Below are 22,992 nucleotides of genomic sequence, written 5' to 3'. Positions count from 1 at the left end.
TTGCTTTTGGTCAGCATTAATAAATCCATGAATGACTTTTAATCTAGTTCCAGAGCCAACATATCAGTATCAGTACTATCATATCACCAATATCAGTACTCACCACAAACTTATTGGCTAAGTTTGTGGTGAGTACTGATATTTTGCTTGAAAGACTTAAATTTTAGACTGGTTTGGTTTTGCTCTTTTTTAAGTATTGGAGCATAGTTTCATAAAATTCTTCTTAACTTCTATTTTCATAGGTTAGGTGCTGACTTTGTGGGATTAAACACAACTTGAAGTTGATATCGTAGTTTCTAGAATGTGTCTTTTTATTCACCTTTGGAAACAAAAAAGAAGTAAAGCACATTTTAATAAAATCTCTCACAGAGAAATAACAGAAACATGGGGAGGCCCACATTAATACAAAAATAAACTTTATAAATGAATTTAAAAAAAACAATCAAAGCAAAAAAACAGACATTCAAGCAATTTGCATCCTGCACAACACAAAATTTGTATTAAATGTACACGTCAATAGTTGCTTATAAGATTTCTCTCAGTCTTGACTAAACTAAACTACAAGTGAAAAATAGGATCATTCAGTGTGACCATGTTAAAATGTTAACAGGACTGGAAATTCACGTAGTAGAAAACTATTAGAGAAGAAGAGAATAATGATTCAAAATTTGGTACCCAAAATGTGCATAAATGAGTGTTTTGGCTTTGTAACAAGATCAGTTTCTTCCTTGTGTTTAAAATTCATTCATAGTGACGTCTATAACAAGAAGTTAGAAGGCTGTAGAATTTTATTTAGCTGTTCAATACAATAAAAGTAGGCCGAAAGGGTCAGTTAATTTAAATACATGCATTTGATTAGCCTAACATTTTACAAAGAAGAAATTACCCAAGAATCCATATGATTACCCTTGTTGAATCGTAAATTTGGAAACAAAGTGAGGTTTCAGTTAAAGCTCCGAAAAATTTATAGGATATCATAAGTTATTGTGCACAGCCTTGATAGAATCAGCTCTAAGATTAAATATTCATTAACTTGAATATCTTCCTCTTTTATGTGTGTATATTCTTAAAACTTACTGCCTACTTGTATGTTATGCAAGAAGCTTTCCTTTGTGAATAAACAATAGAAGTTAGCTGTGCATCTTTATTACACTTCATGAAGAGAGTTCTTCCAAATAATAGCAGAAGTGGGCAGACAATAACTGTGAGTCATTTACAATAGAGTAGTTTTTAGCTAAGGAGGACATTTTATTTGTTCAGAGTCACTGAAATAACTTCAAATTTGTATCTTCTGGAATGGCTATCACTTTTTAAAAATATATAAACCTTTTTAACGGTAGTGTGTATCTTGGAAATTGGAGTTTTTATTTTAGAACAATCAGTTTATGTTATTGCAATTGAGATGAAATATTAAATGTTGCAATTAAAAAAAAGAAAAACACTGTTTGCTGCTAGTAACATTAACTTTACATATGTACTTAAAAAATGTGCTGTATGCAGCAAAAGTAGTTTTTGACCGAAACAGGAATTTCATTAATCAGAGCGTTGTATTTTCCAGCATTAAAAATGGCTGAACAGGCGTTTCTTTGCTGCTGCGAAACTTCCACATTAAGCGTTTCCGTAACATCAAGGGTAGAAACATTGCTGAGCAGTGGTTAATCCAAAACTTTGAACCAAAATCCATTCTGCACTCATTAAAATCCAGGAGGAAATGTTCATAGACACTAAAGCTACTGAATCGTCCCAATACTGAGGACAGTGTAACACATTTAGAAATACGACATCACAAATAACATCACCAAATCACTCGTTTAAATGAGGATCCAGCCCCCATCAGAAAAAATGTGAACATTATGTGAGTAAACTAATAGTGAAATGCTTATCCTGCATTTCAAGTTCTGAATGTCTTGTTTAACACATTTAAAGTTGTTTTATTTGTATTTTTGCAAATGGGAAATGACTAAAAGCATAAATTCACCTATGATTAAAGTATCACATGATCTACTTGTTCAGTGCAAGACAGGGAGCAGGCATTAACTAATCAATTTTGTACAGAGTGGCTGTCTTATCAGAAATGTGATGAAATGCTTGATATTTAGCTACACATTTTTTCAAACAGTCTTTTCTGTTGAGAGGCAGAGTCTCTCCGCTGGTTAAAAAAAGTGGTACTTTATCTCCTTTTTATTTCCAAAAAGCACAGGATCAAGTCAGTAACACTGTTCATATTTTCTAGGGATGGCACTCAGCAGTTTTTCTTGAATTCAAAGATGAACTTCTGCTGAACTACTTCCGAAGAGGTAATTGAGCAGCTTTGGACTACCTCAGTCTAGTCTGACATGGTAAGACAGCATTGCTTGTCGAAGTCAAATGAATCAGAGACATCTGAACTGACATTTGCAATCTTTCTTTGATGTCCATCAGGGTGGAAAGAAAAGAAGATTGGATTGAGGAATCAGAGCTCAGCTGCAGTAGACCCCCAACCAAGATGTGTACTTGTACACAAAGCTGCCTTAATGTGGAAGTGTGATAGTAGTTCATGTTTGAAGCAATATAATCTTCAAGAATGATAGGGATCTCTTCGTGAAATGATTGATTTTGTCCTAAAACATGACTTCTTCACAGCTTCCATAATCACTCTCCACCATACTCAACCCATCATAGCCGCGGTGGTTTTGACCCGTGGGTCGTGTTTGAGGTTGGGCGGGATTTGGACCCGGTGGCGGGCTGGACTGTTCAGCGTAGGATGGCATAGCCACACTTAAGCGCATGCTGAGTCTTTTATAGCCTGAAGAGACATTGTCGAGGCTCCGCGTGTGCTGGGTGGGATAGTAGCTGATGGCAGTGTACTCGTTCGGGCACTGAGAGCTGGGAAGAGGAAGACCGTCTGGACCCAAAAAGTCGTCCAAGTTCTGATTGCTGTAACACGGAGGCAGCGGTGCCCGGCGATCACAGCGATCCAGAGGGAATGGGAAGCCCCCAAAACGGGAATTTCTTCGAGAGTCCACAGTAGAGGTGGAGTAGGTGTCCTCCACTATATCAAACTGGGGGAACTCCCGGACTGTTGGCCGTCCGTAATAGTCCGGGTCTGCTGGGTAGACTGGAGACAAGAGAAGGAGAACATCACTATTTGTCTTGAAACAACCAAATAGAAGCAAAATAAATGTTGCCTCTGCTCTCTGTACAAACAAAATTAACAAAGAGATGTAGAAAATCATTATGTTAAATTGCAAATTACTGTTGACTGTGTTTGAAGCACTGCATAAATTAAAAGCTGATACACTTTGAATTATCACTTACTATCATTAATAGATATGCATTATAAAACACCTTGTATCATTGCTTGTGTGGTCCACATAGGTTTGACAAAATCAAGGCTGTGAAAATACGCATGTTAAATTGTTCGACCACAGTTCCTATGATTGGGTTTGACAGGCAGAACGGGGAGAGGGAATGTATCTAAAGAAGACTCAGCATGAATCCCCACATTTTACCTAAAGGCAGGCTGACCAAAAAAACCTTCTAAGAAAAGCACCTGGAGAATCCTTCTCATCTTCTTTCAATATTATTACAATTCAGCTGGAAACCTCAGCATAGACACCTTCAGCTTTTTATATAAATTTGTGTCTTTTTTGATGTGGACAAGCTTTACAGAAGTCACTGCAGGCCAAGTCCATCACCAGGAGCAACACATTTTGGGATAAAGAAAAGTTTCAGCGCGCTCCTTCAGAATATACTGCCAACAGCAGAAGTTTCAAATTGTTTTTTTTAAAACAAGAGAGAGCTGTGCTTGAATCATACTTTAGTTATTTCCATTAAATAACCTCTTATAACATATGTCGATATTTTCCTCAAATTGAAATGGGTTTAGGGTTCCAAGCAAGTTTTGTTGTTATATTGTTAATATGTATAAATCTTATGTTTTCAATAACTATTGCTGCAGTTTATTTATTTATTTTTTTACCTCAAAGCATTGCAAAATAGCAATCCTGACTGACCAGCTCAACGCTCCAGACTGAGAAATGGGACCTCTACAGGTCTGATGTGATTTTGATTTTCAAATGATAATTTTGTTTTTGAAGGTTTGAGGCTTGAATTTTGAATTCAAAGATAATTAAATTCTATTTTGTGTAAGAACTAAAAGTAACAAATGTAGCCGTATCTTGGTTTTTAGAGAATTACTTAATCTCTTCTTCATTAAATAAATTAAACCATTTTTGTTTACATGATTACCATAAAGCATTTAGCATAAGAAAAGTTGGCAATCTTATATGTTAATGAACTCTAATACTGACAACATTGAATAGATCCACCATTTTATTTTATTGTGCCATGATTTCTTTTTATTTACAGATTTTTATTCCCTGACTGAATTTGTTCAAATCCAGATAACTAAAGTTAAAATGTGATTTGTTGCCCTACCATCCAAGCCTGCTGATCTGTATAAATGTTTAAAACAAATTACTACACACCTTCGTAGTCCATGTCCCAGTGGCCCTTCCTGATGGAGTCATTGTCGGAGCTTGACGGCGGCCTGACAGGAAGGTTGGGGGCCACGCTGCACACAACCGGCCTCTGAGCCTTTGGGGATCCGCTTCCTGCTGAACTAATTTGGCTGCGGGGCCTCAGGGATCTGAAAGGTGTGTGGTGGTCCAGGTTGTTGGTGGCGTTGACCAGTGAGCTCATCTCGGTGGAGTTGACATCTTGGCATTCTGCCTTCAGGCCCTTAGCCAGACTGGGCTGGAAGTACCTGTTGGGATCAACAAAGGTGGTTTTAGTGAAGTTTGACACTGTTAGCAAGTAGTTCTGCGTTGATGATTAAACATGTATTTGTTTGATGCTGGTCAAGTATTCACCTGATGAACTTTTTATGATTTAGTTTCTCTTTGCTTGGAAAAATAGGAATATTCCTCTCCTAAAAGTTCAGTAAGGTGATTCAAAAAGTGAAACTCTTACTTTGTGAGTGATACATTTCCAACATTTCAGTTTGATAGTTCAATCATGGCTTACATCTTACAAAAATCAAAAAATTATTTTCTCAAACAATTACTGTATGGTATTTGCACTTAATTTGTTGGGGTTGCTTTGCCAGGAATTGGCAGGAAATCAGCTTGTGGCACCACTTCTCCAAAGCACTTGAATGGGCTTTGAGATTTTGTTCCAAATTAATATATATTACAGTGCAATGAATCAGTTTAACTTTCAGTTTAACTTTGAATTACTGAAACAGCTTTCTGATGAAATTTATATTAAGTTACTTAAGCATGTGTAATAGGAAATAAAACCACACCTTTTTAACGAAAAAAAAAATCCTCACCCATTTGAGTCCTGGACACAAACAGGTTTTCTCTTCTTCTTCTGAACATAATATTTCCTGACGCAAACAAAGACTCCAACCAGGAGGACTATTCCCAGCACAACGGCACAGATCTGTATGATTTCCAAGTAGCCAATTTCTTGAGATACCTGACACAAGATGTTAGAGGATGAGTCAGACTTACAGTGGAGTAGAGATTACAATAATTGGTACAATTGGTACAATTATTATGTAAAGTTTCCATAAAACTGACCACTGGCAGCGGGGCACAGTAGATCAAACCATCTGTGACTTTACAGTCATAAGCTCCAGGACAGGAATTAGGCTGGCAGACCTCAATCTCGCTGTGGCATCTAAAAAATGCAGAGAACACAGATTCATTAAAAAACAGAGAGAGGGATACAAGCTTGTTCGAGTCTGGGGCATGTTTACTATACTTGTTGTTCTACATAGTGGAATAAAAAGGCTTCTGAACGTTTTTAGGGTCAGTTATACTCAATTTAAGCATTTCAATTTACCACAGATTAGAAGACTGAATAAACACTGAAAGACATAATGATTTATGCAGCACCTAAATACACAAATCCTTAAATTCTCCTCACAGTTTGACTCTCCATAACATTCAGTTAGAGACATTTGGACAAACTCAAGTTTACTTTCTTGTTTTATATGGTATTTATAGCAGAAATTTGAATCATGTCAACATTAAGAATTTTTTTTTCTTTTATAATATGAACATAATAATATATCTAACCCTGTTCTGTTATTTTTATATTATTATGAAGTATAGATAAAAACATAGGAGGCAAGTTTGATGGACCAAACATCCTTTTAATTTGTTAGTTTGCTAATAAGAAATAGCCCAAAGGCTGTTTTTAAATAAGGAATTATTTATTTTGAATTAAACACTTAAAGAATCCCTTGATAGTAACACTCTTGTATTTGCAAGCTTTCTGGCCAAAAACCAAGTCTTTTCTCTTTAAACTGTTCAAATATTTTAATTAAATCCAACAGCCAGGGGCCACTGTGACTCTGAACAAGAATGCTAAAGCAAAGAGCAGCACAAAGGCTGGCACCTTGGCCAGGGACTAAAGGTTATACTTGGCTAATGACACTAAAAGCTTTACTGCAGCCCTTCATCTTCCTGGTCCAGGCAAGAAATACACCCCAAGGATTGTCAGCGCTCTGACTGCTGAGTGTTACCGTCTTACTACATAAACCTATCATTTTATTTTGCATAAAACAGCCCAGTGCTTGGTTTAACACACACATTTCCCAGATACTGTATAGTCTACTAAATTTACTTGATGTGATACACTAAAATCTTTTAAAGCAACTCTTTAATTTAATTAAATAAAAAGAAAACATTTATTCAGTTTATCTGCAGAGAATTTGGTTTATAAGTAGGGTTCTTGACAGTTTAAAGCTAGGATTTTTGTCCCTTCTGATCTTACATGAATGGACATCTGTTGTCTGTAATTTATCTTCATGTGCTGTTGTGCACTTAACTGAGTGACTTTTATTATGGCATGTGTGATAAAAACATCTTCGCAGTCACAAAAAACCTTCCCAATTCCTGCAATTACAACCCACAGTCATTTTTCACTCGCTCAGTCGAAACGCTACCTGCAACATGGATTGCTCTCAATAACCGTGAGGAGCAAAGCAATTCCACAGATGGACTTAATGAAAGAAAGAATATGCAAATGCCTCAGTAATTTTGTTTGACATCCGCTGGTGATGTGAAAGGAATGCAAGTTTCTAGTGATGAGTGTTTGTTGTTTGTGTGGCGTGTGTTTGTTCATCAAAATTTGAAAGTCCGATTGAATACACATGTAAATTCAAGGCTGTGTGCATCGTTTCTCGAAAGACAAACTTTGAAGCTGTTCTTGATAATTTGGTTTGTGGAATTTTTTCTATTTCATTATTTTCGTGGCCTTGCTGGACCCATGCGATTACCTCCTAGTATGTAATTACAATTTTGTGTGTGAATGCTCTCTGACCACAATTCATCTGGGAGTGATGGGATTGGTGGTAATTAGTTTTATTATTTCAGCTCCTCTTGTTATTTGTTGAGTTGCAACTATTCGTAATATGTTTTACAATGGATAGATGAAAGCAAGGTCTTCTTGGTGTGCTTTAATCTTAATCTCCTCCTGAGAGGTTGCAAACATAATCATGTCTTAATGATAATTAGTAAGGATTGTCTGATTGGCTTTTGCTCAAAAACATCTTCCAGCCCTTATGTAAAATCTAAAACAGTACAAGAGAGCAATGTTTTCAAATAGAGAAATAAAAAAAAATGAGGCAAGTGTGTCTACCTTGCTTCGGTGTTGTCCAGAGAGCAGTTACATATGTAACCCGGAGCCTTTGGTATGCATACCCTGCCGTTGGTACATGGCTGCGAAATGCACGGGTTGACGGCCAGCTCACAGCGGTCGCCGTGGAAAGTTCCTGCACACATGCAGTGGGGCTCTGCAGAATAAATAAAATGCACTTAGACAACTGAGACAAGAGCGACTGATCAAAGCCGCATCGAGCGTCCCCAACAGGCAGGAATTAATCACAGCAAAGGTCAACGTGAACCAGCCTGATAACACAGTAGTGTGTTTGATATTTACAAGGGAAAACACAGTCATCAAAGTAAGTCATTGCCCACTAAAATGAAGAGTTCTAAATGTTCCCAATTACAAATATTAATAGTAATAAAAATATTATCAAGTATGAAATACTTATCAAGTATTTGATAAGTATAAGAAGAATTTGTTGATTCTTCTTATAAATGAAGAATCAACAAAAAATAGAGGAAAACTGCAAAGAAAATGTTTAATGCTTTGAAACTTGTACAAGTTAGGTAAACCAAAAGAAACATTAAACACAGAATTATAAACTGAAGGGGGGAACTAAATACAGCATGAAATTTTATGAAAAACCAGTGTCACAATAGAAACTTCAGGAACCCAAAATACTGACTGAAGTAAAAATGGTAGCAAAACTTAAATAACTTTGCTGGATTTTATCACTTAAAAGCCAAACCAATGAGTCAAATCTCTCTTTGTGGAAGACATTTCCCCTGAAAAAAGCTGTTTAAAATGTGATATAGAAAAACCTTTTTGTGGTGGTGTGACAATCCACCATGCTAAAACTATTTTGTCTTATCAGTGTACACCAATGTTATATCAATGTCGGATCGTTAATTTATGTAATATCAATATTGCAAAATACTGCATGCTGCATTGAATTCAATATTTGTTGACTATTCATGCCACTATTACTTTAGCATGTGGGAGCGAAGGGATGAAAATGCATATTTATTGCATTTTCAATGTAATCAATGTAATATTTAACAATGCTGAAATGATTTCCTAACATTATTCTCATCTATTCTGGACTTTTCTCAGTAATCTTTGCATGAGCAGCGAGGCACTACATGGACAGGTCACCAGACTATCTGGAGACCTTACAGTGAGGCTACCGTATGATCCCCATTACCTGCCATTACATCATTTTGAAGTATTTAGCAGCCACTTGGTAACTTGTGTTGTTTTCCATGACCTAAATAAGGCCTGAAGTAGGAAAACATTGACAACAATCTAATCTGTATTTTATTTTATTCCCAGCTGTTTTACGCAAAGTAAGCTGCAGCAAAACAAAACAAACCTTTAAGTCTGTGTTGTGCAATGACATCTGTCGAATGGCATTGCCCTTACCTTGAGGCATCTTTAGGGAAATAAACACAGCTTAAGATAGTGGTTGTTTCTTACTGCAGCTCTGCTTTTGTAACTGAAGCATGACTAAAAGATGAGTTGACATGATGATGAATCAAATCCTGAGAAAACAGTAACCTTTCATCCAGTGTCCACATAGGCCATTTGTAAAAGAAAACAATAAAACATAATGTAGTTAAAATAACCTACGCAAAGAAATATCACTGTGGGCAGAAGATTATTGGTAACACCTGTACAGAGTTTATGTTCATAGATTTTTTCTAAAGTAAAGAAACCTGCATCTATAGCAACCGTATGTTCTGTTTCATATCTAAGCTGTATAAGAAAAATTAGATATAATGCTACAATTTCACAGTGAAGCTCATCGGAATAATGTTTAAAAGATCTTTTTATGTTAAGTTCACTTGTGCTTCTCAGCTGCTGTTTGGATAAAGAATAAATCAAGCAGATAGAAACAAGCTGTCAGAAATGCAGCCTTTCAGAGACTGAATTTATTAGTACGATCTACCTAATTAGTAATAACATGTCACAAAAAGATATGTTGTATTGCACACAACATTGCAATACATTGGTGTAGTCTTTTACACTGATAGGACAATATTTCTGACTGTGTGAAGATCCATGTTCTTTCCAGCCTGTTGACACTGAACAGCTGCTAAACTACAGAATCACATCTGCACATGTGCAGGAAAACCCAGGGTTAAACATTCATCTTAAAATGAACATGAACTCTTTTGGAAAGAAACAACTTAACTGCTCTAAACACAGTCGTCTATCATGAAGAATGTCTTCCAAATGGACTACAAAGTTCACACAATTGCTTGACTGCAGACCTTTTTGTACACTATAACTTATTTTGACAGCACAGACCTAAGGGAAGACATGGTGGTTTAACAATTTACATGAATGCAGCCAAGTCAATTGCTCACTGTTGACTTGTAGGTTATAGGGCTATGCATTACATTCTCCTTTGTAGTACAATTTCTTTTTTTTTGATGTGACACATAACCCTTTTACATAGTTTTTTCGAGACACATTTATAGGCTTTATAAAAAAAGAACATTAAAAGATAAAAAAGTTTGAAGCATAAAACTTCTATGCAGGAAAAATAAAAGGCTTTCTGTATAAATCTGTGTTTCGTAGTTATTTTGTTTCCTGCTCATTTGTTGATGCTCCTAGAACAACATATAGAGTTGCAAGACAAACTTCTTCTGTTGCTACTTTCAATGTTAATAGAAGGCAAAGCAAAGTTAAGCTGAGTAAATTCATAAAGCACTTTTCGAATAATGATTTAATTTATCAAGAAAAAAATCAAACAAAAACCTCTAAAAGACCTCTCTTATCTCAGTTAAGATTAGGTTTTGCAATTCCTTGCAAAAGGGATATAAAGACTACTAGATCTCCCAAAAATATCCAAATCATTTTCAAGATATTTTAGAAAAATGTCCATTTCTAATTGATTTTTTAATGAGTAGATAGAGTCATAGTGTTCCTGAACCATATAGATTATAGAGTAAAACATCATCTTTACCATCTGCTGCTTTGATGTATAATCCAGCTGGTTATCATGGTCTAAAGATGGGAAACTCTGTCATTATCTGCTCATTCTGTACATTTGTTTAGGTATTCCACTACTTTGTCTCTCTGTGATCTTTAAAACACATAAAGCTACAACTATTTTAAAGTCAACTTCATCTTATTAAAAACTCGTATGCTCATCCTTGCCCTCTAATGGACTGAATGTACTGAATTTAAAGGAGGATGCTTAAAGCTCATGATATCAATCATATATATTTGACCTGATTTACATAACTACTTTATTGAGTTATTATGCTGATCAAATATCATTCAGCAAGTTGCATTTAAACCTACTTGGAATGAAACATGGCTCACTACAATAATGACAACAAACTGAGACATCTAAGAAACTTGTTTATGTCAGGATCTGTGTTTTCTGTGTTCATTTAGAGTTTTTTGTGTCCTTAAGTCTCTTCGTTGTCCTGTCCTCCCCTTGATTGTTCCCAGGTGTGTCTCGTCTCTGTGATTACCCTCCTGTGTGTTTAACTCCACCTGTGTTCCTTGTTCCTCGTCGGGTCCTCGTCAATGTTAGCGTCTATGTTCCGTCAGTGTTTCCTTGTGCCTGCTTCTTGTTGCTGGACTTATTTACAATTAAATTCATCATCACATTCATCTTACCTGGGTCTACAGCGTCTGCCTCACCAACCCGCACCACACCTCATGACAGTAGGACCCGACCAGACTGAACGGTGAGGCTCGCTTCATGATGGACCCAGCTGCATTAAGGAGGTTCCCTCCAAAAGGGCAGAGCGGATCGAGGCGGAGATCCGGCAGGGAGGAGAGGACACTGGCTGAAGCTCTCTCTGACCTGCAGCGGGAGCTCTTCCGGGGAACGAGGCTGGTGTTGGCACCCCCCGGATTCGGCCCCCGTCGATACCTCCATCCGGGAAGTCAGCGACGTGAGCCGCCGGCAGACCCGGCCCCTCGTCGTTTTCCGGAAACACCACCTCCGCTGCCTGCCCGGAGACAGCGACGTGAGCCGCCGGTGGAGCCGGCCCCTCGTCGCTTTCCGGAGCCGCCACCTCCGCTATCAGCATGGAGACAGCGACGTGAGCCGTCGGCAGACCCGGCCCCTCGTCGCCTTCCGGATCCGTCTCCTCCGCTGTCAGCCCGGAGACGGCGACGTGAGCCGCCGGCAGACCCGGCCCTTCGTCGCTTTCCGGAGCCCCCACCTCCGCTGCCCGCTCGGAGACAGCGACGTGAGCCGCCGGTGCACCCGGCCCCTCGTCGCCTTCCGGAGCCGCAGCCGGTTCCAAGGCTCCGCTCCGGCTCGCCCCCGCAGCCGTTTCCAAGGCTTCGCTGCGGCTCGCCTCCGCAGCCGTTGCCAAGGCTTCGCTGCGGCTCGCCCCCGCAGCCGTTGCCAAGGCTTCGCTGCGGCTCGCCCCCGCAGCCGTTGCCAAGGCTTCGCTGCGGCTCGCCCCCGCAGCCGGTTCCCAGGCTTCGCTGCGGCTCGCTCCCGCAGCCGGTTCCCAGGCTCCGCTCCGGCTCGCCCCCGCAGCCGGCCCCGAGGCTCCGCTCCGGCTCACCTCCAGCCGGCGCACCCGAGGCCGAATCAGCCGGCGTTCCAGCCGGCGCACCCGAGGCCGAATCAGCCGGCGTTCCAGCCGGCGCACCTTCCGAGACTCCCAGTGTTCCTTCCGAGACTCCCAGTGTTCCTTCCGAGACTCCCAGTGTTCCTTCCGAGACTCCCAGTGTTCCTTCCGAGACCCAGACTCCCTGCGTTCCTCCAGAGACTCCCAGTGTTCCTTCCGAGACTCCCTGCGTTCCGACTCAGACTCCCTGCGTTCCGACTCAGACTCCCTGCGTTCCGACTCAGACTCCCTGCGTTCCGACTCAGACTCCCTGCGTTCCGACTCAGACTCCCTGCGTTCCTCCTGAGACCCTGACCTTCTGCGTTCCTCCTGAGACCCTGACCTTCTGCGTTCCTCCTGAGACCCTGACCTCCTGCGTTCCTCCTGAGACCCTGACCTCCTGCGTTCCTCCTGAGACCCTGACCTCCTGCGTTCCTCCTGAGACCCTGACCTCCTGCGTTCCTCCTGAGACCCTGACCTCCTGCGTTCCTCCTGAGACCCTGACCTCCTGCGTTCCACCCGAGACCGAGACTCCCTGCGTTCCACCCGAGACCGAGACTCCCTGCGTTCCACCCGAGACCGAGACTCCCTGCGTTCCACCCGAGACCGAGACTCCCTGCGTTCCACCCGAGACCGAGACTCCCTGCGTTCCACCCGAGACCGAGACTCCCTGCGTTCCACCCGAGACCGAGACTCCCAGCGTTCCGACCGAGACCCCCTGTGCTCCACCAGAGACCCTGCCTCGGGGGGCTCGTCGTCGCCGTCTGTGGGCGGCCCCCGGGACTCATCGCCACCTCCAGCACCGCGGACGGCCGCCGGACCGCCTCCGTGGTTCCCGCCTCCAGCGCCGCGGACGGCCGCCGGACCGCCTCCGTGGTTCCCGCCTCCAGCGCCGCGGACGGCCGCCGGACCGCCTCCGTGGTTCCCGCCTCCAGCGCCGCGGACGGCCGCCGGACCGCCTCCGTGGTTCCCGCCGCCGCGGACGACCGCCGGACCACCTCCGTGGTTCCTGCCTCCTTTGCCTCCGCCCACCCTGTGGGTAGTTTTTTGTTTGTTTTTGGACTCTTGGCCCCTCTTGTGTTTCCGCCCACGATGGTGGGTTGTTTTTTGTTTTTCTGGACTCTGGCCCCCCGTCCAGCGCCCCTCCGCCCACCCTTGTTGTGTTTTTGTTTTTTCTGGACTCTGGCCCCCCATCCGGCGCCCCTCCGCCCACCCTTGTTGTGTTTTTTTTTTTTTTTGGGCGTCTGGTAGCCGCCCTTGAGGGGGGGGTACTGTCAGGATCTGTGTTTTCTGTGTTCATTTAGAGTTTTTTGTGTCCTTAAGTCTCTTCGTTGTCCTGTCCTCCCCTTGATTGTTCCCAGGTGTGTCTCGTCTCTGTGATTACCCTCCTGTGTATTTAACTCCACCTGTGTTCCTTGTTCCTCGTCAATGTTAGCGTCTATGTTCCGTCAGTGTTTCCTTGTGCCTGCTTCTTGTTGCTGGACTTATTTACAATTAAATTCATCATCACATTCATCTTACCTGGGTCTACAGCGTCTGCCTCACCAACCCGCACCACACCTCATGACAGTTTAAGTCAATGTTTTTAGTTGGAAAAATGTGAGTGTTTTTGAAAAAGCATGCCACACTTTTTGCAATTATCAAAATATTGTGCATGTTATGCATTCTTCATCTGTGCTGCTATCAGTAAAAAGCTATATTTGGTAAAAAAACAAAAAAACAAAAAGCAACAGCAAAACAACTTTTTAGTTTGTGTGTGAGATATTTACCATTTAAGTGATTTTAGGGAAAGCCAGGCTCATTTACTCACCTCCAGCAGCATTCTCCTGGCAGACGCCTCCATTCTGACATGGTTCATTGTCACAGCCTCCTGCGTTGCTGCAGCACTGATACACCCCATACACCCTCCTGCTTCCTGATCCTGTCAACTCTGCTTCATCACCCACTACAATTAGCTCCTTGTTGAGCTCCAGGCCCTCCAGACAGCCAGTGAAATGATGTGAGTCCAGGCTCAAATCTTGAGCGGAGTCCTGAGGTAGAGGAGCAAACAGTAAAGCGCCATGGGAGTGCATCATTCGGCACGGCTCTGCCAGGCTGATGGAAGCTGGGTGCTGCTGGTCTAGAGTCAGTTTCAGGAAGCTGGAGTTGACCTCCAGCAGGACGCTGTGCCAGCGGCCGTCCGACACCAGATGGGATCTGACCAGCAGTGTGCTGGGGGATTTGTTTCCACATCTGTATCTGAAGTGGAGTTCCCCTTTGGTCAGCTAGGGAAGTAAAACAAACAAACAAAAAAACAAATAGGATCATTTAAATTCAGGCTTCAGAAATTCATCAAATTTAATAAAGAATTTAAAAAAATGCAAATCAGAGTTTTAGGCACAGCATGATTATGAAGAACTGCTAACTTTATGTCATTTAATGATGCAATATGTCTTAAATCATAGAATGACTCAAAGAAGTTAATTGCTATTTCATAATTGGCAAATGTATTATGTTTTTTATGGTGTAAAGCACTTTGAAGCGACTTGTTGCTCAAATGTATTATACAAATACACTTGACTTAACTTTACTTAATGCATTACAGATTGTCTGAATTAATTAAAAAACCCTCTGTAATTTGTACATTTCCAGCTTTATGTAGGGTGTCAACCTACAGGACTGCTCTCATATGCAATGCCTTATAAAATAATTTGCTCCCATACAGAGTTTATTGTTTGGGTTCTTTGTCTCACTTACTGTATATGATTCACATAATTGAAACAAATGTAAAGAGTAGAGAAAAATAACTTGAGTAAATATAAAATTACATTTTTGAACAGTGATTTTATTTATTAAGAGAAAAAAAGATCCAGGTCAACCCGGCTATTTGTAAAAAATAAAATAAAATCATGTCCTAAATGTAACAACTGTTCATTCCAACTTTGGTGGCAAAAGCTCCATGACACCCTCAACACATTGTCTGTCCAATATAAGAAGACAAAAAGACACAGGATAAACAACCAGGACCTTCTTACTGCCAGGAAACAATGCTACTAACTGTGCAGCAATGAAAGTAGACTAGAATGAGCAATCATCTCTGATTTAAAGACAATGTCAAAAACATCTTCTTACTTAAAAATATGTAACATTTGGAAATTAAAAAAAAAAAAAAAAAGAAAACGCTTACAAAATGTTTTTTCATGTTTACCCAACTTTAGAACACTTTCTAGTCTTTAGATGCAATTAGGGGAATCTCTTAAAAACATCTAAGCAGTGACTCCTGTTTCTGTCTTTTTTGAGTAGTCTTTTGTGTTACAAAAATAATCTTTTGCTGATGCGCTGCTCAACTCCCCTCTATTTGACACATTGCACCTAGAGTCAAACAAATATGCTCAGCATTTTATCTCCATAAACCGTAGCCTCTTAGTGTTTCTGCACGCTCAGCGCGCTCAAGAAATAACAAGCCAGCAGCATTTTCCACCTCCTTTTATCTGTTCATGTTTTCTTTATGCAACAGAATCCTTTTCCACACCTTCTGTATTAAATATACAAAAGTAGGTATTTGAAAAATGCTATCATACACGAGTGAAGACTGTGATGCATTATTGACACCGATGCAACTGACTCTCAAAACATTAATTATTCCAATATCTGTTTTTTTGGAGATCTTTCTCATACCTTCATGCAGAGTGATGCTATTTTGCCTTCAGTGACCAAAATAAAGTTTGTTTCATATCCAAGACAGTAATAGATTTCCTGAGCTGAACCTGCAGAATCCCTCCCATGGATGAATGAGGAGGATTGCTCTATCTTTAGCTTCCAAAGGAAGATGCTCTGACTGAGGAACAGCTTAAACATGTGTGAGTTCCCTTTTAATCTGTTGCAACAAGCTTAGTACAACTTATTCATGACGAATGATTAAATAGAAAGGGCACAGTTTGATGCATCAGGAATCTTACTGTATCAGAAGAGCCCATCTAACACAGGTTAGATGGGCAAACTCTACTGGGACTAAAGTTTTCCAGCTCTCCATTTTTTTATTTTGTGACTTCATAAATCACAGTCACAAATGCTGCAAGGCTCCTGCAAGCTGCTTTAATGCTGCAGGGCAAAATTTACTAGGCCGGCACAGCAGAAACGCTTATGTTTTCAGAATGATGGTTATGCCCAGAAGCAGAGGTACCACAGAGTACTCAAAAAATATTTTACCGCTTACGTATTTATCCAGTTTTTGCTTTTTTGTTATATTTAAATTAGGTATGCATAATGTATCAGCATTAAGGTCAGTATTGGTCCGATAACTAAAACTGGGCCAATATCAACAACCAATATTTATTTCCATCTTGTTTCTGTGGGTGGAGGGGAGAGGGTTGGTCATATTTGTTTGTTCATGTGACAGTGACAGTGATGCAGCTCAGGATTGTGGAGTGTTTACCGTAAGCAGAAAAGCAATGTCAGTGCTGTGGTTATCTTTTCACAATGTCAAAAATATATTTAATATCGTAAATATCTCTTATCATCATGACAGCAGGACTAACACCGACTGCTGGTGTCGGCCTACATTTTTATGAACCTGCATCCCTAAATGAAGTTTCTCATCAATAAACTACTTTTATTATTGGACAGAGATAGCTTGAAGGATTATAAAACTATAAAAAAATAAAAATTTAAATTGATGACACCTTAGTGGCAACAACTGTCTTTTAGAATTAGTGATATCTCACAATGAGTCTTTTCCGTCACTGTGGAGGAAATTTAGAGCATTCTGTCTTATTCTTTTATTTCAGGGGCATTGAGCATGCATGACCTGTTTAAAGTCATACAACAGCAACTCAGTCTGAATAAAACCCAGACTTAAAATCCAGGATTGTCCAAAAGCTTCATGTTGTTCCACTGAACTATCCAGAGTCTTTCATATCTTGCTCAGAAGAAAGACCACAAACTGATGGCTGGACCTTCTCTTTTCTGATTTTTTGGGAGAGATCAGAATTATTGTTTATAATAATGCAAGCTGTCCAGGTTGTCCCAGAACATCACACTACCACCAGCATGTTTGATTACAATCATAATGTTCTTTCCTGGAAATTCAGTTAGTTTTACATCAGATTTAACAGAACACAAAGGTTCCAGTTATCCTTGTCAGTCCCCTCATTAAAAAGGAGCACATTAAGATGTTTAATTGGTAAATTTAATATGAGCTTGTGCACGTTTTTTGGTTAGTAAGTAGTTTAAGCCTTGAAACTTCTCTCTCTAGCTATTTTCACTGTCTTTCTTTTTCTTGAATGATGATCAAATGCTGACCTTAACGAAGGCAACTGAGGCTTGCAGTACTTTCCATGATTCTAGTTTTGATAATCAAGTCACTTCTTGAAAAGTCACAAGTGCTTGAGCAAGAAACTCTTCCTGCTCACTCGTCAACATAAATGCCTGAAATAAAACAAGTCAGCTTGTATAACTGCAGCAAGTGAGTGTTGGTCCACTGATTCCACTTCAGCACATATCCACTGCCTTGTTCACTGTCAAATGTGCTAACTGCTCTGCTGTCAGGTCTAAAGTGACAAGTCACCTTCACTTGTTCTTCACAGTTTACTGCTGCTGCTTTTGATTGGAGCCACCCCAGTGTTCCTTTCAAAGGTGCCAAATTACTCTAGAGTAAACTGTGGGATTAAATAAAATAATTCAGCAACAGTGAAACTTAAGCTTTAAAGTCAACTTAAACCCACACAATGCAGCTCAAGTCCAAAGTAGTTAGAGAAGTCGAGCATGAGTTCTTTACCTTGGTTAAAAACTCTGGTTTCTAATGACTTCCACGAATCAGAACAAAACTTATTCAGCCTCAAGAACCTGAGAGATATCTTGCCAATAAAAAATCTACAAAAGAAAATATCTTACAAAACTTCAAGGACTTTTAAAAAGTCTTTTATCCATTTAAAGAAATATGTCTCTCAAAGACCACAACTACTCATTATTCGCCTTCACTGTGCCCGTTTAGTTTCGTACAGAAGACCTTGCACGAGAGCACAAAAATGAATCATCCCTTCCCTGGACAGTGCCACAGAAACAAATTAATAAATCTTGATGACAGTAAAGATTTTATTAGGACTCTCAAAACACAGTCGGTTCTCTCAGTGGGAATTTACAGGAAAAAGGGGCCAAATGGGAACAATGAGCTACTATACCAGAATCGCTGATATCATAAAGTAATGCTAAGCTGGACATAAGTGTAGCTTGGTACTTAAAAGATGCTCTAAAAAAGTTGTTTAGCAAATATAGAAATTTAAAGTGAAAAACTTAATCTTTAGATATGAAATATACATCTCATACATGAAAAGATACATAATCTTTTGTTTCCTACTGATTGACATTAAAACAGACTAAATCTTTCCATATTCACGTTGGTTGGGATTTTCAAAGCCTTGACATTAATTGTGGGAAAAGCTGAAAAGGTTTGAGAACAAACCTGACTCGATTACATCAGGAGGAATTAACAAAAATTCCAACAAACTATTGTGAGAAACCTTTGGAAGAAAACTCAAAACGGTTGCCCCAAGTCATACAATTTAAAAAGTAATTCTACTAAATAAACAGGTCTTCCAAATGTGAAGAAAGTTGAAAAGCATGTCCAAGATGTTTTTTTCTTTAGCAACTAGAAATACTTTTGGAATTCCCAACTGGTGTAACAAAAGAAATTTCAGTCTGAATTAATGTGAGAAAGTGGGATAGAAAAAAAAAAGTGTGTTGTTTTTTCAGATATTGGACGTAAATATTTAATTACAACTGTAAGTGTAATGATCTTCATGTTTAACTGGAAGAGGAGCAGAAAAGAAAAGCTCTTGATAACATCTTTGTTTTAAAGTCTTGAGGCACAGAAATGTCTCAACCTGGTTTCTTTTATATTAAAAGAAAGCATTTTTTCCTTAACCGTAAATGGTTCAACAAAATATTTCTTTAAGTCACGTTGATACAGCTGGGTGTGATGCAATACTTGAATAAACTCACAAAGGGATAAACAGGTTACATATAAAATATTTTAGAAGGTAGCGTACAACTGTGGACTCATATAATAAGAAAATATGAAATTAGGCCAGTATATGAGAAGCTGAAGTCAAGTATTTGGGATTCTGGGCTCGAAATATTTTGAAATCAAGCAATCCCCCCTTACTGTCTGTGTTCCCTATGGAAAACTCCCTTTGATTAAATCAGCAGCTGCTCGATTTTATCTTCCTGCCCGTAAATTTGTGTCAAACAACAACATTACACTAACAGCATCCGAAAATTAGGAAGAGATTTAATCTCTCTGCGGTGGCAAAACTGGAAGAGCAGAATAAATTACCCCCCAGCTCAGGGGAGAGCACAACAAATACATTTCAAATGAATGCAAATAATGAGCCTCTGCCTCCTTTCACTGTAATTATATTACTTCTAGAGTGTTTCTTCTTATTTTGTCTTATTCTGCTTTTGCAACGTTTTTAAACTGAAGTGGAAGTCTCTTGTAGGAATAATAAACATTGACATGTTACTTATAATTCCATGATTGACCTTTTTGACAGTTTAACATGAATGTTGGTGCTTAAAAATTAACAGAGGTTGTTGGGAACCCAAGCAACTTGATTTCAATTACTAAAATCAAGCAATTGATTTTAGATTCAATTACTTCATAAAACACTAGAAAATTCACAGAAATATGAAAAGTAAGTCCTATTTTTTGACGTTCAGTTATAAAACACATAAGGATAAATACCTGTAAAGTCCCCCAGTCGTTTGCACCCCTAGAGGACATGATGAGGCCTTGCTCCTGGAAAGTCTTAAACCTCAGTGAGAGTCTGAAATCCTGGCTGTCCTCATCCATCCTGTGGAGATACTTCAGGTAGGATGTACTGCTAAACTTCAGAGCTGACTCTGAAACAGAAAAAGGTGAATCCAGTGAGAAAAAACATAACTGTTGATCATAAATTAATTTCGATTCACTAGCTGTACTTTTACAAAGTTTATTTACATTTGTGCACATTTTTCTCATTTTTCTACTGTAAAACTAGTGGAATAGCTGGTGGTTTTGGCTTGTAAAGATTTGAACAAATTTCAAATTAGCATCTTCATATCTGAGCCTCTAATGGCCACATGTCCCACAATATGATAATAAAGGAAACATAATAAAGAATTTCTCCATTAAAAATTAGAAATATTTTATTGCTGCTTACATGAATATCAGGAGAAAAAGTAGCAGTTAGTTTTATAACGCTTATGCCTTGTTTCCACAGAGCGGAGAGCACAGGTCTGCGTGGTTTTCTGCAATTAATTTTATATTTATGTATGAAATATCTTACTTCTGTAATTGCCAGAACAGAACAATCACCAACACAAAATTTTAAACAGACTCTCAAACTAAAATTACGTCTGAGTTTTGCATCTGTGGAAGATTATGTCATCCTTCAATACAAATGCTTTTGCTTTATGACATTTTGGTAATTACAATTAACCAGATAATTGATCAGTTATTCATTTTTGTTCATTTTAAGCAAAGGAATCAAAGATGGATTTGGACAGAAAAACTGGGACTTTAGCAGCTTATATTTTTTCTTAAAGCTCCTGATTTTAAGCTCACAAAATATAGAGGCCACAAGCTTGTGACCAAATTTTCAACACGTTTTATTTGTAGTGCTGCGCATTGAGTCAGCTGAGATCCCCACCACACCTGTTTTTGGTCCTGCTTCATTAATGAAAACATATCATTAGAGGATGTGGATGACTCAATGTGTGATTTACGAGCAGCCAGAGGCAGCTTAAACTGGGAATATCACAAACTTGCTATTTAAATGAGGCAACAGAAAGCTTTGACTGCTGAACAGACACTCATGCTCAGAAGTTATGGTGAGCAAACAGGCTGCTGCTGCTTTCAGTTGCTTGTTCACATCCAAACTGCTGCATTAATCATTCTCATAATTCATTATTTGAACAGCTAGTGGCATTTCAGCCAAAAACAATAAAAAAAACCCCACCAGATATGTAGACAGGAAAGTATTGAGTTTATAACATAATCTGTTTATTTCTCATTTGAATCTGTTTGGACTGTGACATTGTGATATCAGACTTGTTAATTCTTAATCCTGATTCATTGATAGCTACAGAGCACTTTGCTGAGAGACTGCTGAATAATGACGGGTACAGAGATATTACTGCTTCCTCATCAAAGGTAAACTAATTTAGCAGATTCAATTTTCTCTGTCTAACGGGGACTAATTAGTTTTCTAATCTGTGATCCATTAGATGCAATGATAAAATTAGGAAGGTAGAGAATGAGGAACATGCATTTTCTGTATATGCCCCTAAAAGCACAAGTCTCATATTGCAAAAACCCCATGTTTTTTATCAACTAATATGATGTTCTAGTTTGCTACTTCAGCAAATGTTGTGTTTTAGAAAGTTTATTTCATCTGAAAACAGAACAGTCATTATCAGTCGATACCGATCCCATACAGAGAAACAGTGCTGAATCAACTTATTTGTTTAAACACAGACATAAATGTAGTGAATTACAAAATTATTAGATAACAGTAAACCAGCACAGCACACTTAAATACACCAATAGTTTCACAAGCTTGGTTAAACATGTAAAAAAACAACACAACTTGAATTTGTTCAGTCAGTGCAAGGCGTATAACAACCAATGTAAAATAAATTATAAAGAAACTGAAACTGACAAAAACAACAGCTACTGTAGTCAAATATGTAAAAAGTAAACTGCAACAAACCTTTGAAAAGTTTCGGAAAGTGCAATGATGAATTCCAAATATAATGTAAAATAAATAATAAAGCATAATGTCGCTCAGACCACAAAGCATAGGACTGGACTGAATAGCTCTGCCCTCGTGGCACATTGTCACTAATACCTGATCTTTAATTTTTTTCAATATTAAGACTGATACAGATATTAATATCGGATTGGTGCATCTCTATTGCTAAATATCAATATAATAAATGACAATACTGTCAGATATATTTTTAAATTACTTTTGTTAAATTCTAAATCTTACATACACTAGAGCCCTGTATTTGCTAGGGTTAGGGACTATAAGCAACCACAACAGATTGTTGAAATCTAAATACTTGAGACCCCTCTGGAAGCTCTTTTAGGCGCCAATTGTAATATTAAATATACCTTATGGCCTGATATGCACAGTGGAAGCATAACTCCAGTAACAACAGTTTTTCTACTGACTTCAAACAGAAAACATATAGTCTATTTCAATGCCAGGCAGTGAGTACATATTGTCTTTTTATACAGTGCATATCAATATCAAGTTTCAACTGTACTGTATATAGGGAAAGGATCATGTAGGGCAGCGGTTGCTGAGGTTTTGCAGCAGCCATCAAATTGAAAGAAGTGGTTAGCATCCAAATTTCACATCGAGAAGGGTTCTTGTGAGCCACACTCACACTTTATTGGTGTCTGAGTGTGTGTGTAATAGAAGCACAGCGCAGGTTGTTAGATTCTGTGTCAACAGAGCGCTTTACTCTGGCAGGAAAGTGCTGGCAGGGTGCAGAGGAGAGATTTCTGCCAGCATTTCATCAAAATAAACCAGCACTGACACAGCAGCCTTTTGTGTGTGGGTGTGGGTGTGTTTGCGTGTGTATGTGAGGACAATATCTTGGCTCAGATTTCTGATAACGAAACAATCTCTCATTCTCTCCATTACCTCTGTCTTAGTCTAATATTTGTTTCCCATTGTTTTATCACCAAATAAAATACATTTGTCCTCCTGTTATCAGCAAATGATGCTGTCAAACCTTTAAACTTGTTACAGCTCTGTGTGACAGCCACCAC

At 39.2% G+C, this 22,992-nt stretch overlaps 1 protein-coding gene and 1 long non-coding RNA gene across 2 annotated transcripts in view; both read right to left on the bottom strand.

Moving 5' to 3' along the window:
* Positions 1–624: 624 nt before the first annotated feature.
* Positions 625–22,992, bottom strand: part of fat2 (FAT atypical cadherin 2) — a 99,932-nt gene continuing 77,564 nt past the window's right edge. The window contains exons 23-29 of the mRNA XM_032555505.1: positions 19,912–20,069; positions 14,002–14,455; positions 7,636–7,789; positions 5,568–5,667; positions 5,315–5,463; positions 4,470–4,747; positions 625–3,097 (exon numbers count right to left, since the gene is read on the bottom strand). Coding sequence (XP_032411396.1) covers positions 2,601–3,097; positions 4,470–4,747; positions 5,315–5,463; positions 5,568–5,667; positions 7,636–7,789; positions 14,002–14,455; positions 19,912–20,069 — 1,790 coding nt within the window. The 3' untranslated portion in view covers positions 625–2,600. The remainder of the gene's footprint in view (positions 3,098–4,469; positions 4,748–5,314; positions 5,464–5,567; positions 5,668–7,635; positions 7,790–14,001; positions 14,456–19,911; positions 20,070–22,992) is intronic.
* On the bottom strand, positions 9,239–13,995 carry LOC116714767 (uncharacterized). The gene is made up of 2 exons (XR_004338125.1): positions 13,752–13,995; positions 9,239–10,970 (listed from the first exon to the last, which is right to left on the bottom strand). It is a non-coding gene; the product is annotated as an uncharacterized LOC116714767 (long non-coding RNA).

This window comes from Xiphophorus hellerii, chromosome 23, assembly GCF_003331165.1.
Source record: "Xiphophorus hellerii strain 12219 chromosome 23, Xiphophorus_hellerii-4.1, whole genome shotgun sequence".
Classification (NCBI taxonomy): Eukaryota; Metazoa; Chordata; class Actinopteri; order Cyprinodontiformes; family Poeciliidae; genus Xiphophorus; species Xiphophorus hellerii.
This window is presented reverse-complemented; position numbering and strand designations above follow the sequence as displayed.